The sequence below is a fragment of the Antrostomus carolinensis genome, unplaced genomic scaffold (genome assembly GCF_000700745.2).
Source record: "Antrostomus carolinensis isolate BGI_N321 unplaced genomic scaffold, ASM70074v2 scaffold19912, whole genome shotgun sequence".
Lineage (NCBI taxonomy): Eukaryota > Metazoa > Chordata > Aves > Caprimulgiformes > Caprimulgidae > Antrostomus > Antrostomus carolinensis.
In genome coordinates this window covers 1-18,368 of record NW_010299201.1, presented here as the reverse complement: position 1 = coordinate 18,368, position 18,368 = coordinate 1, and the positions used below count along the sequence as shown (strand labels likewise).

Sequence of the window (18,368 nt, the reverse complement as noted above, 5' to 3'; positions counted from 1 at the left end):
GCAGAGAGAATCCTAATCTATGGATTCAGGATGTGAGTTAATACAATCGACTTCTAGCTATTTAGGCACCATGCATATCCCACCCCCATGTGATTCAAGCACTGGGTATACCTTATTGGAAAGGGCTACTGTGAAGCATGGGTGGATCAGTTAAGTTCTAATTCCTTTTGCTCATCTAGGTTGACCTGCTGAAAAGTTTACTTGTCTGACTACATTGACAAACGCTTGGTGGAGTATTTATGTTACATAATGGGGTTGCCTCAGTCCACAAAATATATGCAAGAGGCTTTTCCCTGGTAATTCCAATTAAGGTGAGCTACAACAGGGTTCTTCAGTAACTTCACTGTTTTTTATTTAACCTTGTGTCTGCAGATGGAGGAGGAGGACCTAAGTGAAAGAGGATTGTCGCAAATTGCTTCAATCATGAATAGAGTGAGAGACTTGAAAAACAAATACAGAAATGAAGACAATATCACAGATGAATTTAACTGTACTAAAATCTCAGCTGATACAACAGGTATGTGTTGTTGTTATTCTGTCACTTATGCAACTGATCTTAACCTAGACTAAGAGTGAAAGAGGCATTAACTGCAAAGTTGTAGGGTTTAGTATTTGTTCAGTATTAATGACCACAAAATACATTTCATCTCTCCTTGTTTCTTTAGTTAACTCTGTTGCTCTAATCTTGTGTTAACAAAAAAAAAATAAATCACTCGTCTTCTTACATGAAAGCTCATAAAAATTGTTTCCTTCTGTTCATGTTTGCTGCAGTTTTAATCAATCTCCTTTGTTATTTTTCTGTCAGATAACTCTGGAACTGTTAATCAAATAATGATGACAGCAAATAATCCAGAAGATTGGCTGGTTTTTTTGCTTAGGCTGGAGAAAAAGGGTATTCCTCAGATGGATGTTAGTCTACTGAACAGACTCATTGGTCGTTACAGTCAGGCGGTGACTGCATTGCCTGCAGAAAAGCACAGTCAGGATGAGAGCTACGCTCGCATCCTTGTGAGATTTGCCGAGTTGAAGGCGTAAGTATAAATTTTCAATTTTCAATATAAGAACTCATCATTCAGAGTTCTGAATTTGAATGATGATAGATAAAAATAGTTTGCTTTCATTAGTGCTTTCTGCAATAAATTATTTTGAGTGGGGATGTTTTCATATCAGCTCCTGGAAACTCTGAGCAGCTTTGGCTAGTTGGCTTATCTGTTGTCTCCACAGTACTTGCATTTTTTGTATATGCTAATAAACATGATTGTTCATAACTATTCGATTTAGAGATGTGAAAGTTTTTTCTGGGTGCCACGTGTAAGGTACATGGGGAAACAGCATGAGACTTTTTCCTTCAGCTTTATACTTCAACTCAAAAGAAGCTGCATGGGTGAAATCTGATGTAATTTAGGGTAACTATAATCTGTGTATTAAACTGTGTATGTTTTAAGTTAGGATTAATTTCCCTGTGGACTTCTGTAACTGATTTGGTTGTGAGGTGGAAAATTTGCAATTATCTAATTCATCTAGTCAAACCATAGTGGTCTATCCTTGTCTAGTCTGCTTTCTCCCTTACTAGGAAGGGTGCATCCCTGCTGCATTAGAAAGCTGCCTTAGGGCAGCAAGAACATCACAACAGCATTTTGTACTTCCATACTTATGAAATTAGTTTTGATTGTGGCCATTTATTGCTTTATTCGGTCCAAATTTGAACAGTGTTCAGACATTTTCAGGCATAATCTGGGACAGAGTTATAATTTGGGTTTTTTTTTGTAAAGAGTTCTTTTGTCACTTGAAATACCACGCCAGCGAATATTTTGAAGAGCGGCATTGTACATTGTAGCAGTCCTTAAAAACTGAAGTTGAGCAGATCTTCCAGTGAGTATAGCTAGTCTTTTTCTGTTTCTTGTATGCCCTCCCATTTGGCTTTTAGGCAGGTGGCTTGATCTTGCAGTATGATATGGTCTGCTTCTTTGTCTGTACTGTCATTTGCATGGATCTTGCTGCATCAGTGTCTACTAAAAGCACACAATGGAAATAATCTGTTGAATCTGCTGTTGAGAAACAAGCAGGTGTGAATAATGACCTGCTGTGAATTGTTAGTATCTTGAATAAGTAAGGTGTTTTTGTGTAAGTGGAGTAAAGCATGCCTTCCAGAAGGGCCTTCTGTATTTAAAGATACTGAGAGGTTATGTTCTTATTTAAAGGTTAGTTACTTTTCCTCAGAACAGAAATTGTGTAACGTAGGCTTCCAGCTTATGCTTTCCAGAATTTCTTTTCCAGAGCGGTGTTTGGATGCTATTATCATGTCACATCTGTTATCTCACTACGTACAGTAGGAGCTTAAGTTCAAAGACATAATCACACCTCCCTAATCACTTTATAACTCTGGGACCTCTTTCCACTAGATCTTAAACCATGTTTTTTAAAGGTGGGTACTTGTAACATCACTGCTAGAACTGTCTTCAGTGTTCTGTGTATTGTAATGCAGACAGCAAAGCTGAAGGCATTTTCAGTAACCTGTTAATGCTAGAATGTATGAATATTTTAGTTGTGGTGTCCCACTGAAATGTCTTTAGTTGCTTCACTGCTACAGTTAGGGAGCTTCTTGGGAGAGTAGTCTATCTTGTTTCACTATTAAAATGCACTCTATAGCTACACTAAAATACCTTCTGCCTTGGTAACCAGCATTACTGTAGAATCTGCCTAGCTCACTGGGTAGTTCAGATCTGCTCTTTTTGTCTTGCTTTGTATTTTTAATTGGCAAAATACCATCAATCGTATGTTTCCTGAGTTGCTAATGAGAATTATTTTTAGAAAAAGATGAGCAATCAACTCCCAAACCCCCCTTCAAAAATGTACCCATCAAAATCTGACATAGCATCAATCCCAGTAGGACTTTGCTACAAGTATCTCCCTAAATGATGGTTCCCCATTTGAAAATCACTTCAGAGATTAGTCAGTTCTTAGCATTAGCTTATAATAAATTATTCTTTCATTCAGAATGGCATATAAAGTCAGTTATATGAAACTACATTTGTGAACTACATGTGTAATCACACTAGAACATGAAATTGCTTTTGACCAGATCTAAAAAAAAAACCCCAACAAACCAGCAGTGTTGCTTGCCTGTAGTTTTGCAGGTTAATGTTAAGCTAATCAGTGGTTATTTGGATCTTTTGGCATATTCACTCATTTTTGTAACTTTCTTGGTGTTTGAGATTTCCCTAGTGTTTCATACTCACCTTCTCTGTTCCTGGCTGTCAGTTTGGCTAGTACTATCTATTTTGTCTTTGCTCATTTTTAGCTTCCGTTGAAGAAAATCCTCTCATCTCATGACTTCCTAGGGTGCTTCTGATTTATTTTTCTTTAGCTATTGCAAGTAAAGTAACACTTTGATACACGGGTGCTCTGATGATAGTGTCTTTGGTGGGAGGAGAAAGGTGCTCTACAGTAGAGTTCTATTTGCTTCAACACTGTTTTCTTCTGACCAAAGCTTGGTTGTTACATTCTTGCACTGGACCTTGCTTGTCCTGGAATGTTCCCTAGCTGCAGTGTGACCTGTTATGATACTGAGGTTGTTTGAAGGGCCCTTGAATGTAGACTGAAGCAGGCAAAGGTGAAGAGCCAGCTGCATCTGTGAGTGATTATCTGTGTTGCGAGTTAACTGTGCCAGGCCTGCTTTGTTCATGTAGTGCTTCTGGCTGTAGCACAGTGCCACCAAGTGTGTGGCACTTGGTGCCTGTTGCTAACTTTAGGTCTTGTTCTGCATGTTGCTATCCAAGTCATTGCTACTTTCTACGGGAACTTAAATTTTAACATGCTTTTTGCAAGTGAATGTAATTCACATGTTACAGCTTAATTTGTGTTACTCTGACTTTGCCTGCAGATGGGTTATTCTGTGCCTCTCTTTTTTGGGTGATCAGAGCTGAGTTTATTAAATTTACTGGAGTCCAGTAACATGCATAAACTATGATAGAGACTTTGACTTTTCTCATTCTCATTCTTAGTTCCACAGAATTCTACTGGAAATATGCGTTGCTTTCTGTGTTGTATCTTTCTGCACTTACTTTTTAAGTTATTGTCATAAGTATTTCACCATCCCCACTTCTAAGTATTACCTTTGCTTACCTGTTGAACTAGAGTGGAATTGTGGAAGAACTTCCTTTATTTCTTGATTGTGGATTTTGCTAATAACAGTGTTAAAATACTTTTTTTTTTAAAGTAGGAGGGAGTCCATTGAAACATAATGTTAATTTATTTCATAATGATGTGATTTGAACCTTTTCTATCTTGACAAGCCTTTCCTTAAGCTATAAATCCTCTGGAATGTTTGAATGTTGGTGTACTGTGTGCAAGCATCTCAGTTGCCCTACTTAGCAATCTATGTCTGAATGTAAAACTAGGATTAAAATTTAGTAAAAGTAAAGAAACTATTAAGTGTGAGGTATCTTGTCTGGACTTTGTGGCACAATCTCTGCATTTTTGCAGTATACCATGTTTGCCACTGCTGCTTCTGGTGTGTCTGCAGAAAACAGACTTAAATCCACCTTGTGCTGTGGAATTTAACTGGTGAAGCTGTGTTGCCTAGGAGTATGGGGGAAAAAGGAGTGAATTCCCCATCTTGTAAGGAGTTGATGTTGCCGTAGAACCCTTGATAGAGTAGCTAATGGATAAATGCTCTTATTGTGCACTGTTTTTCTATAGGTATGGTATTATAGAAGTACCAACAGAAACAACTTCCTTCAGTGACCTACATCTCTGCTCAAGGAATCTGACAACTTGACTGCAGTTGCAGAAGTTTTTTCAGTGTAGAAAAGCTCATAAACTCTAGAATAATTTTGGAGTTTGGTATTGTCTTAATGTAATGAATTGGAAATTTTGTGAACATACTGCTGCAGAATATAACTAACAGTGTATCTAATATTTCTTTTGACTTGATAAATATGATATGTTTTTCCACACTTGGTGTTTCTAAAGCAACCTCATCCCTGTCCCCTTGCCTTGCAACCTCCTTCGCATAGGAGTGGATGCATGTAGAAGAATGGAGACTTTGCATAGTGTGAGCCTGTAGCCTGGAAGGGCTACAAGTGAGTGTTCTGTACGGGTCAGGGGGTGTTCTGAGGGAAAATATCTACACACTTTGAGGAATAATATAAGCACTGACAAAGAATGAGTCTAATCTTTCTCTTCTGGTTTGAGCACATTCTGATTTTTAGAAAGAGTCAGCTTGATATGTTTCAATTATTAGCTTTTTAAGGCTCTCTGCTTATTTGTATTTCCCTAATGGCTCTTAGGAAGAGGGAAAACTTCAGCTATAGGTGTATTGCTTTTCCAGAATTTCCTAAAGCCATAACCCAGCATGAGGAACTCGATCCTTGTTCTTCAGGCTCTTCACCTTTAGTAACTGTTGGTACTCTGTCTTTACAGCCTTCAAGATCCGGAGGAGGCACGGGACCAATTTCATCTGGCCAAGCTGAACTGCAAGAAATTTGCTTTTGTGCATGTGGCTTTTGCACAGTTTGAGCTATCACAAGGTGTGTAGAAAACAAACAAACAAACCACACTTGTTTGGTGTTGCTCTTCTGTGTCGTTTTAGGTTTTGTTCTTTGAAATTTTTACGCTGTTACATGATTTGCAAGGAAACTGGTAAGTATTAAATCAGAAAAAGAAAAATCTGGATTTTCTTTTTTTTTTGACTGAAATTTAACATGTATGTTCATTTTAAATTAAAATGTGCACAGTTCTCTAGTAGGTTTTTTATTTTTTTGAAATAATTTTCAAAGATTATTAAAATTGGCAGTGATTTCTGGTTGTTTGTGTTTGGATTTTTTTAAGCTTAGATCTTACATTGGGAGGTATTAGTAAAGCTCTTGCTGCATTGAAAAATGATGCTCAAATTTGGGTGGTAATTTCCCCTTAGATACTTTCACCTTGCTTGTGGAAGAAATTCTGGCTCCTTCCAAGCAGCAACTGTAGATTCTTTGTGTAGTTTTTTAATTAAACAAAAATACACTGTAAATGTGCGATTTGGTCCAATTAAATTTTCCCCTCTGCCACTCATGTTCTTAAGTAGCTGGAGTTTGATTCTTCTGTTTCCTGTTCCATTGTTGAACGTTCATGTTGGGACACTGGAGATAGTCCATATCTTTTATTGCTTCATAAATGCTGTGGACTGACTTCTTTGACAGTGTCATAACCATGTTCCAGGCAGTTGGGGTGGGAAGGTGGCAGTTTGTCAGTATTCCACAATAGAATGGTAGCCTTTGTCATGTGGTGCCATACAGCAGTGTTTGAGGCAAACCATTCTGATCTGAGTGTGATAATGTCTCTGGTTCCCTTATTTACCCTGTTCCTTGGCGTACTGGATCTGGCTGGGGTTAATTTTCCTAACAGCTGTGGTTTAGATCTGTGACTACAACAGTGTTTATAACACACCAGTGTTTGAGCTGTTGCTGAACGGTGCTTGCACAGCGTCAAAGGTTGGTTTTGTGCTCAGCCTCTCCTCTGCCCAAAGGATGGGGGTGGGCACAAAGTTGTCAGGGGACACAGCTGAGACAGCTGACCCGATTTGGCCAATGTGAAATTCTGTGCCATGTAGCATCATGCTCAGCAGTAAAAAACTGGGGCATAGTCTTTCCACAGCAGCAGATGCCTGGAGACTGGCTGGGTGTTGGTCTGCTGGTAGGAGGAGATGAATGATTGGCTTTGCATCACTTGTTCTTTTTTATTTTTTTTTCTTTTTCCTTCACTTATTAAACTCTTTGAGGTTTTTTTTCTTTCTTTTGTTCTTCCAGTTCTCTCTAGACTATTCTAGTCTATATAAGTTATGCTCTAATGTATCTAGAACAGTAGGTCTTCAATACTTTGGACCATTAGTCCACAAAGTTCACTTGGGTTTGTGTCACTTCATTCCTATTGTAGCCCTGGTACTTGGTAGCAGAGTTGTGCTGCCTGCACACAGGCTCATATTTTTGGGTGTCTTTATTTTCTTTCCATGGATGATATGAGCAGCAATCTGTGTCACCCTGTTATCTCCTCCCTTTAACAGCTTGCTCTATCCAAAAAGACAAATACATTGCATTAAAGCTGTTTTCTCCTTTGAAAGAAGAAGCCTTGGTGGATATGTATTGAGTTTTTTGTGATTTGTTTTTCTTTATATCTTTTGTTGGTATCATGCAAGTATACTGCCTAGTATGAGAAATTCTTCCCAAAATTAACTTCAATAAATAAGGGAGATTAAATTGTCTATTTTACACTCTGGGTGCTGAATACATCTTACTAGATATTCCTCTTTACATTTACTTCTGTTGTTTATAGACAAAACCACTACCAGTGGAAAACACTTTTGGTCCAGTACGTTTTTTTAACAGTATTTTATGGTACATTTTCTATGTTCAAAGTGTGTCCCATGCAGCAGAGCCATTTTATTAAAATCAATAAGTAAATACTCCTTTTTCTTACTCAGGTCTTCCAATTTTTCTTAACTGATAAGTTTATTTGTAGTGGAGCAGGAGAGGCTGTTGAAATCCCCCTCAAATACATGCTGTGTGAAATAATTGATGGAGGAAGGGTACTGGATATGACTCCTCCACAGGATGGGGAGGAGACAAAAACCTGCATATTCGTGACTTGAAATTCCGCAGTTTTTCTGTTTCAGATGGGTCAGTTATCTGACTGGCCTTGTTCTAATATAAACTTACAGTGTCGAACTTATAAACAGGAGTAAAAAATGGCTAGTAATTTGTTTAGTGAGTACTGTGTGCTTATTAAAAGAGATAATAAAACGGTAATACTGCAATAATAAAGATATTGTCAAATAAGTGTAAAAACCAAACCTATTGTGTAATTTAAGTAGTGTTAATCACTTGTGAATTTAATTACCTCATAGCTATGAGATGCGTTCATGCAATAGTTTCTTTTACTTTGACAGCAGATAGTCAGCCTGAAATGAAGTCCTAATCCCAAAGGAATAAGCCATTTATGATTGTCTTTGTTTTATCTCCAGTGTGCTCTGATTTGTATTTGTTCTTGAGCTGGTGTATTTGACATGTGGTAATGTGTGTGGTGCTATAGTGTCTCTGCTGGGTGCTTCCAAGGGGATTAATGTAACATGTGAGATATATATTGTTACTTTGAGTGCTGTTACTTGTTCACCGAGTGTGTCCCTGTTAGGCCAGAGGGCAGGGAGGATGGTAGTGCTTTATTAACTCCTCATCCCAGTGTTTTCAGCAGTGCTTTGCCACACCTGCCAATTGCTTCTGGATTAATCTGTATTTCCCTTTGCATTAAGAAGAAAAAGTTAATTATATATTCGTGTCTCTATCTTGAGCAAAATCGTGAGCTAAAGCTCAAGTCAAAATTCTGAAATTATGGTTGGCAAATTAATACTAATTTCCTTATAAATTGGATATTAGTGACCTGAAAATAGAGTGCCACAGTAAAGGTAAAACACTGTTTTGGTTTTATTTAAATGCTGAATATAAATTCATTTAAATGGGGCAGATGAGGAGCAGTCTCTTCCTTGCTTTTGGTGTGCCTTCAAGTATGTCCTTGAAGCAAGACTTGCTGTGAATTGTTTGTTACTCATGACCATAAATAAAACTCTACTTTTGGCTATATAAAATGCTATGCTGAGGTGGATCAGTCAGTCTTTTTGTACGTGATGAAGTAGACTGATGGAAAATTATGGATATTTCTAGCTTGTGCCTTGATTCTTCGTCTGTTAAGGGGGATGGAGCAGTTCATTTTTCACATAGGTGTTTCTGTGTCATGTTATTCCGTATTCAATGAGGCACACACTAATAGGAGGAATTACTTTCATTTTGAGTAGCCAGTCTTGTTGAAACAATGCATGGTTACTAAATACATATTTGCTAAGGATTTGGGAGAAAAATAATGTTCGATTATATGGTTAAAAAACAAGTCATAACAAATTCATACAAAACAGATTTCAATGGAATCATAGCCAATCTTATTTTGGTGTTTTCTTGCTTCAGTGTCCAACATTGCCCATTTAATATTCTTAAAATAGGTTACTTATGCTTAAGTTCCTAATATATACACCCCACTGCCCCCAGTCTGAACTGCAGGCAGCACTGACATTGAACTTCACTAGTTTTCTCATCATCTGACTGTGACAGGACAAGAGGAAATGGCATCAAGTTGCACCAAGGGAAGTTTAGATTGGATATTAGGAAGAATTTCTGTACTGAAAGGGTTCTCAGGCATTGGAACAGGCTGCCCAGGGCAGTGGTGGAGTCCCCATCCCTGGAGGGATTTAAGAGTCATCTAGACACAGTGCTGAGGGACATGGTTTAGTCAGGGACCTGTCAGTGTGAGGTTAATAACTGGACTCAATGATCTTAAAAGTCTTTTCCAGTCTAGGCAATTCTGTGATCAGTGGTGTTTTGAGTGCTGGAGACATCATGGAGCTCTGAAATATGCTATTATATAGTATAAGAAATAATTAAATATGTATGTGGTACCTATAAGAACAATGTGGTTTACATTTTGCTGCTTTGGAACTGAGGAAGAAGGGCATTTGGGATTTCGGGGGCATTAACAGTTGTAACAAAACATTGCATCATTTTGCCCTGTTGATCTCTAGACCAAAGAGAAGACTTTGATTGCAGTACACTTCTTTTTGTATTTGACTCTTATTTTGTTGTTTGGGTTTTTTTTAATATCTGTATGTGTACTTGCTTATATATGTAAGCTCATTGCTTTTAGTATGTTTTGCTAAAACACACCTCTTCCCTGCCACTTCAATCTGTTTATTGCATTTAGTGACATGTAAAACTGTTATGAAATGATATCCTTCCTTTTCACTCCTTTTCTTAACTGTAGTGCTTTCTGGAGTAGTGATGCTTGAAAGCTAAAGTTAAACTGCTTTTAACTTTGATTTCTTTTAAGTAAGTCTTATAATGTCTACATAATAAAGTTTGTATTGGGTCAGATCTAAATGAAGGTCCATGAAGTTTGTCTTTCCTTGCTGATACTACAGAAAATATGGATCTTAGAATTTGTGTTGTATTTTCTTACAGTTCCTATAGCACTAAACAAATACTGAGAATGCAGTTTTGTGGGTTCATAAAGCATACTTTGTGACTTAGTGTTCAACTTCATGTGAAAAATTGACTTATATGAATCAGTTGTAACTAGTTCCAGGCAGTATCCTTAAAGTGGATTTCTAAGGGGGAAGTGCCTAATGAACAATGGCTTCAGAGAATGATGCAAAGACAGCATAAAAGTAATAATGTATTTTAAAAAAACACATGTTGCCCCAGTGTAATTGTTTTTTTATTTCCTTGATTTCTAATTCTGTGTTCCTTACTACTTAGGAAATCTGAAGAAGTGTAAGCAGCTCCTTCAGAAAGCTATGGAGTGTTCTGCTGTTCCACTAGAAATGTTGGAAACTGCTCTACAAAATTTTCATTCACAAAAAAAGCAATTGCTTTCAGATGAGGAGAAGGAGAACTTTGCAGGTAACTGCAATTTCTTAAAGCGTTGGTTGAGTTAATGCATGTTGTAATTCTGGATTGAAAATAATCTTTCTAATGTTTGTCCCTTCTAGATATGAACTCATAATCTGCTATTGTCTAATAAACAGTCATATTTATAATATCAATCTTACTCCTTCCATACTCTGTTCCCTCTTCAATGCAGTGACTGAAGTTGGCAGGAGCCATAGGATGGTGGATTCTCTAATTCTGCAGAGTGTGTTCCTCTGACTGTGATTAGGTATTTGTACTTTGTAATAGAGACATAGAGCTGCAAGTGAAATAAGAGCTACTAGTGGTAGAGAAGAATTAGAACTGAAACATGCAGACTGAACTATACAGATAGCTTACTTTGAGGTGTATCTTCTGATAGACTGGTGAGGTTGTGTCAGTCATTTCAGTGAAGTTAAATCTAGGAAAAATAATCCATTTCAACTTCATATTTATTTTACAAATAGACAAAAGCCATGTATTCATCAGTACAAAACTGAAGTGCTTGGCTATATCATAAAATGTAACTTATACTGACTGCTGGGTATAGAACTTCAATAAAGGAACAGTTACATCATGAAGTTTTCAAGAGGTAGATTTGTTTGGAGTGGAATTGAGCAAAAATCATGGTGCAAAACTTAGACTGAAGTGCATGTAACTAACTCTTCCAAGAGTGATATCTAACACTTCCATATCTTTGCTTTGTATGAGGAAAGAATCAGTTCAAAATAGATCTGATTTCATTTCCTTAGGGATATGTCTTCAGGAACGTGGTTTGAGATTTGCCTGGCTTCTGTTGAATTCAGCTTTGTGCGAAACACTAGTTGTTGGGGGGGAAAAAAGCAATATTCAGTTATGGGTTTAATTTTTTAATAAACTTCCATTTTTGTTCCTATTCTTTTTGCTATTAATCAGATATAGACATTATAAGTGCCACAGCTGATGTACTGTGCCACAGGAGAATATCCTGTTGATTATCCTTCATGGATTGTGCAATTTCTATCTGATATTATTGGCTTTACTTGCTACCAAACTAAGGGAATACCTGTGAGAGAATACATGGCAAAAGTCTGTCTGCCATTTTTAGGAAGCAGGGAACTTTGAGGGGATAGTAGGCTTCTTTAGTTGTTCATTTATATGAAATTGTAACATTAGGTATTTGAAAAATGCTAAGTATTAATTCAGCTATTTAAAGATAAAAGTTTAAAAGGCAAATAACACTGGACTTGAAATATCTCAAGCTTGGGGATGTATGTGGCCTAAATCGTTGAACTTGTCTTTAAGTGTATTTGTATGGTCCTTCTGTTTCAATGTATAGGCAATTTAATTCTTGTCCATGTTTCCATTTAAAGAGTTGCTTTTGAAAGCTTTTTATTTGAAAACAGGAATGCTGTATATATAAATGCATTTCTTCACAGCTTCAAAAGATTTTTCAGAAAGCTTTTGACAAGTTATATGTGGTTACAGTTTAGTGATGCAAATATAAAAACTGTGCGCCAAGTCTAGAAACCTTTGGTTTAATTCTTTTTTTCCCTCTTTGATTCATGCATAACAATCTAAAATATTTGACATATTGGTGCAATCAAACATGTTTAGTTGGGAAAAAATAATCTAGTACTTAAAAAGTGTAGGTCATAGAATCATTTTAGAACCATTTAGGTTAGAAAAGACCATTGAGATCATAAAGTCCAACCACAGTCATGAGAAGTATGAGACAGATAGGCTGTCTCGGACTGCGAAGGAGTAAAAGTATTTCAGATCACTAACTGAATGTGAGAGTCCAGTGGTGAGCTCAGGCCAAAAAAATTCTGTGTAAAGAAATGGAAAAAGAAAGAAGTGTGTGAGATGTGTGTGAGGTGGTGATGGTGCTGGATTAGTAGACTGCTCATTCAAACCTGTGTTCAGTGTTATGTAAGCAAAAACTTCGGACTACATTATACATTGAGGCAGTTGCCTTTTTTGTTGAACTGAGTAGTTTGGTCTATTGGCAAAAGTAGTTCATAAAAAATTAAGGACTAGAAATAGCTAATACTGCAGTGTTCACCTGCCAGAAGCCTGGCTTCTGCTGGCTGAAGGTAGAAGGGGGACATGGGGTAGAAATGATATATTAAAAAAATCCTTAAACTGTGATTTCTTGAGAGGTTATGGATAGCCATGAATTCTTCTGTTCATCGATAAAATAATTTCTTATACTGATGGAAAAAAGTCTTTGTAGAAGATTATATTATATAGTATCTTAGTTGTCTTTGATTTTTGTTTTAAATACTTGTTCTTTGGTGTCTGATTGTATCTTAAAAATATATATCTATCTTGTATTGTGGAAGAGATCTTTCTATCTGAATAATCAAATACTAATTTCAATTTTTAAAAGTGTTTGTCAGGGAAATAACTGAATTTAAGAGGTTAGTGTATATCCGAAGGCTCCTAAAATAGCTGGTACTCAACAATGTTCCCTAAACAAAGAATTAAGGTACTTTTTCTATATTGTAACACGAACACATCTCTCAGAAATGACCTTCCCTTCACCTCTAGGCAAAAATAGCGTGGATGACAACCATGTTGTTTATCTGTGGTTATGAGGCTCGAGAATGCCTTTTCAGATAACTTGATTTCTGATTCTGCTTACTCTAAAGTACATCTGAAATATATACTTTATTTTGACAAAGCTCATTAATAATCTGACTAGGAGCTGACATTTCATTTTAAGATTAATGTACAACTTCATGTATCTTTTTCCAGATCTTCAATAACTGAGATTTCTACTGGATTAAGATGGGTGGTGAATGAGCTGTTTGCTATTTGCTGTGTTGGTTTTATAAGCTGTCCTGGCAGTAGAGCACAGCTTATAAGACAACTCTCAAATTTGCTATCAGTGAAATCAACTGGTTTAATTTAACCCAGTTAATTCAGTTGAATTTACCTGATATGAATTAGGGATTACTCTCATAAGTGCTGTGTTGTCAGGTCAGTGAGGTGGAGGGACCAACAAAAGGTCTTAAACCAGTAAATTCTTTAACTGGTTAGTAGTGTTGGCTCTAGAAGAGAATGTGCCTGTGGCCTAACTCTATGAGGAGGTTTGGAGGTGACTTTTGCTTACTTTTAAAGAACTTTTTTCTTTTGAAACAAATACAATCTTCAGTATTATCTGAATAATTCTAATTTACCGACAGTATCAAGTACACAAGAATCTGGACTTCAGAGCATGGTTGGAAGCCACAGAAGCATAAAAAGAAATGATTGTGGTGAAAATTCTTCTACTGTTACCAGACTTTTGCTTGGGTAATGGCTTGATTTCTTACTTAATTTCTTAAAACATAACTTAAACCAAACCCACACTACAATGTGTTTTTTTGTTTGTTTGTTTTCTGCCTTTAGGGAGGAGAAGTCACAGGAACTTAATACTCTTGTTAATTACCCCAATCCATTAAGACCACTAAACAAATCTAACCAGGTAGAGCATGTAACATTTTTCTTCAAAATCTTAAACTTTTCATTCTGCTTTACATGTGTGATAACTTTCAATTTGCTCTTAGGCCTGCCCCTTTGGGAGGATTCCTGTTAAACTAGTAACTGACGTTGATGATGATGATGATGTGAAGAAAACAGATGTCCCGCTTACAGCTAGTGTTATGAAGAGGTATGGTTACTGGGTTTACTACAATATAACAGATTTAAACTCCTTTTCAACATTGTTTTTATTGGATGCTGGAAATGTCAGATGTTAAGGATGTTCAAGGTGTTCTAAAGATTATTGACAAGTAGTCATTATAATTGCAATAGGTATTGCAATAACCTACTTCCTATCTTACTATTCAGATTCTTTATATGAGAGTATGCAAAGATCAATTTCTTGTTCTGGCTAATCAGTAGAAATGAAGACTAAGGCAAAAATAAATTTTAGTTCAAAGTAACTTTACATTTGTGTATTACAGCTTCTAAAATGAGATATAAAGTAATCTAGTAACTTCCAAAAGATTTTTAAAACTTCATTTTTAACATAACCCATATGATAATGATTATAGTAAGAAAGCGGTTATGCTCATTTTATTGTGAATAACTGTTCAGCAGCGGAAGAATCTGCCAACTAAAAGAGCACTTTGTTACATGTTACCTGACTGTAGCGTAGCTTGAAAGTAAGCAGAGGAGAAAGTTTCTCCCCACTGCAATCACGTCTGTTATGCTGACTTTCTTCCCCTTATTGCTTTGTAATTAAATTCATGCAGAAATGGGAATGCTGGGGAGAAATATGTGACCAAAAAGTAAAAATTGCATGATTAACCTCTCAGAAGTTAGTTAAAGCCCAATATTCTGAATCTGTGAAAGTAGTGGGATAAGGTATTTCACATAATATTGTTCCCTAAGCATTTAAAAATTTTACTTTGTAACACACCATTGAGGTTTAGGATCCTAAATAAGGATCCTACTAAGCCATAGCTTATTGCTGTTTTCTTTGGAAGACAACCGATTAAGTAATCTGTTATTTTATAGGCTGATAGTGGTGTTGTTACAGATTTTTTGTAATGTTTCTCATTTGGCTGTCAGAGGGGACCTGCTTTTCTCTATATTTGAAACTTGTAGCCAGAAGTCTTCACGTAACTGCTTTTTTCATCTGGTTCACAAAAGGCAATCATGACATTATATGTTGGCATGTGATGTAATTAACGTTGTTATTTCAATAGGCGAATATCAAGCTCCAAATGTACAGCCTTCGTTGCACCTTTTCCACTATCAGAAACAAAATCATGTGGGGGTGATTCATATGACCTGGGAGACTTACAGGTAACTTAAATCTTTTAAAAATAGATACAAGGAACTCTTTCTGGCTGCCTACAGTATTAGAAAGGAAAATAACACTCTTTTAAATTCAAGAAAAAAAATAAGGCAGAATTTTCCTTTATGTTAAATAATCAGTTGTGAATTAAAATATTTATTGTGCCTTTTAAATTTGAAAACTATTATGCATAATCAGGTGTTAAGAAAGAGCTTTTTCTGAACAATACATGTGATGGGAGAAATGGTGGAGGAGGGTATTAAAAACCTGTCATAAAATTTTTGAAGAGTAGATAAAAATATTTCATCTTGACTACAGGAGCTTTTTCACCTGAAGTCATGAGTTTTATCCCAGGAAGTACTCTATTCAGTGAAGTCCATTTAGTTTAACGGAGTTCATTAAGTGCTCTGTGGAGCTGTAAATTATGGCTTTTGATGGAGATTAATTTTGAGCTACATTTAGGTCTTTGTTATAGAAACTGTATGATGGAAATTCAGTGTTGGGTATAAAAATAACATCAGTAATACTTGTCTGTGTACACTGCACTTTTCTGAAGCATATTTGCTTTGTGGTGCAGTGTCATTAATTATAAGGAACTGTCTTTCAGATACTCTGCTTGGGCTCTCCTTTGATTCTTTTCAAGATGCCTTTTGTTTTCTTTAGTCTTTTTACAAAAAACTTCTTACAGTTGCAGATGTTGGATGAGAACAGCTTAGAAACAGCTATCAATTCAATTGTAACTCCCAAAACCAAAATGGATACGAGTCTTGCAATTAAAGGAGAAGGTAAGTATTAATTTGTGATGTTTCAGTAGTTTCAAATAGAATGAGCATTGAAAATTTGCTGTTCTACATTTTTAAAAAATGCATTGCTAAATAAAATATTCTTCAAAAAGTGAAAAAGTTGGTCTGTTTGCATTTCATTAAAATTTGGCTTCTGAGTGGTACTTGTGAAAGCAAAAAATAAACAAACAAAAAAATTTTAGAAATTTTATTTTTAAAGAAATTGTAAGTTTTCCTGTAATTTGAATGGCTGAGATTCTTATTGCATTATTAACATAGTTTTGGGGAATAATTTTTAACTTATTTTAGAAACAGACATTTTTGGTGTATTCCAGAAATAACCTAAGCTCTAATTAAGTATTTATCTAATGCATGGAGTTTGACTATTTTGTGAAATCACCTCATGGCATAGAAATAGAGGCAGTGTGAGACCACCTTACACTGTGTTCTTTTTGGGAAATGTTATAAACAACTCAGATTTATAGCAAGTATTTCAGGACTGGTAAAACTTAGAAGTTTACTGCTAGTGACTTGCACTAACAGTGTGGAATATGGAATATGTGCACTAATCTTTTTCAGTTACTTGCCACTTCTGTGTTTCATCAGAAATACAGCTCCCTAGATGGCTTTCTGATTTCTGATCCTACTGAGGAAACCTGGCGAAAATGTCTAATAAATGTCTAATAATATTGCAAGAGTTGGATTTAGGATTATATACATTATATACCTACTTATTGTAGGAAAGAAAAAGATTTAATTTGAAAAAGTGTGAGGTTTTTTCAACTTCATTGTCCCCTCAACCCCCAGCAAAACCTTTCCCATTGACTTGTGTTGGGGAGAGTTTAGGTTTCAGGTCTGTTTGTGCTTCGTTCAAGCTTCTGGACCAGATGCCGGTTGTAGTAGCCGAGTCCTTCGGTAGCTGAATTGCTCTCGCCTTCTGCTTAGCACAGGGTTCTGCTTTCTGGTCATTTGCAAAGAAAACTGAGCGAGCATATGAAGGAACACTCTCAGGCTGTGCTATCTGCAGCCTTGCCCTGCAATCTCCCACCAATTCCATGTCCTGTTACCTCTGCAAAAGGAACCATTAGATGGTTCCTGGTTCCTTTATGCCTCTGACTTCAGTCATTACCCTGGATTATAGGTTGCCTATTGTCACAGGTGACAGACTTCTAATTTAAATGATTGCGATAAGCTTATTTTAAATGCTTCATAAACCTGTCCAGTATGTTGTAGTAGAAATTATGAATATGATCTTGTTCTGTGTGTTGGTGAAGGAAACAGTTGTATCTGTTACTGTTATAGTAGTATACTAAGATTTTGAAGGAAGGTGCCATGTTACTACACTGAACTGAATATGAATCCTGAAGATTACATTAATGCCTTTTAATTCCTCATTCCAGCAAGTCAGCTGTGTTCATTTAGTCTGATATAGAAAGTGAGGTAAAACGGTTCTAGAAACTGCAGGATATATCTACCAGAAACTGTTTCAAGTACTAAATATCATGTTATTTTTAATAATCTGTTGGGTGGTTTTTTTTGTTTGTTTGTTTCAGAAAAAATCCAGCATCAGAAGCTGAAGATACCAGAGCCAAGAAGTCTGGAAAGTCAACAATCTAGTTCTGGTGAAAGCTATAGAAAGCAGCTGGATCAGATTAAACTAAACTGTGTTAATGCCAGAAAAAAATGGCCAAGTCAAGAAGTGACACAGAAAAGCTGCTATAGAGAGGTAAAGTAGCAGGAAATATGTAGCGATTTTTCTAGCTGCAGCAGCTTTCACATAGTGAAAAGTGATTTCTGCGTTCTTAATTGAGACTTTGTGTGGAGTAATACCTTGCTTTGCCCTGTGTATTTAACAATTGAGCCTTGAACAATCTGGTCATCCCGTTTCAAGAGGTTTATCACCACCGGATGCTGTTTCTAGGAAAAGTGATCCATCACAAGTTTGTGGAACACCAAGCACCACCTATAATGACTACATGGACTGGTAAGCCACTTTCTTGAGCTACACACTCATGAACGGTAGTTGATCTCTGGAAAGACTTCATCAGTTTTTAACAAGGTTTAAGATTTTCTGTTCAGGATTTCCAAGTGCTTCCAAGATGTGATGTCGAGCGTTTGACTTAAAGATTTAGGTTACATTTAAGGAATTTTGTCTTCCCTATCAGCTTTTCAGCATTTGGAAGTACACCATCAAATCAATAAGTCTCTATTACAGCATATACCTCTTTCTCTAATCCCTGTTACATGACACTTTCTTTTGGATGCCTTGTTTTTTTTGGCTGTCAGGCTTTTTAGATTGATGTCCTGGTTTTTAGCTGAAACAGAGCT

The 18,368-nt window shown here is 36.4% G+C and overlaps 1 protein-coding gene across 1 annotated transcript; it reads left to right on the top strand.

The window, feature by feature from the left end:
- Positions 1-372: 372 nt before the first annotated feature.
- Positions 373-18,024, top strand: LOC104517826 (dual specificity protein kinase TTK; the record flags this gene model as incomplete). Its single annotated transcript, XM_010162718.1, has 11 exons — positions 373-517; positions 806-1,031; positions 5,425-5,531; positions 10,338-10,481; positions 13,658-13,766; positions 13,863-13,938; positions 14,021-14,124; positions 15,167-15,266; positions 15,902-16,043; positions 17,594-17,770; positions 17,892-18,024. Coding segments are annotated over exons 1-11 (1,463 nt in total), but the record flags the coding sequence as incomplete, so codon positions are not given.
- Positions 18,025-18,368: the final 344 nt, after the last annotated feature.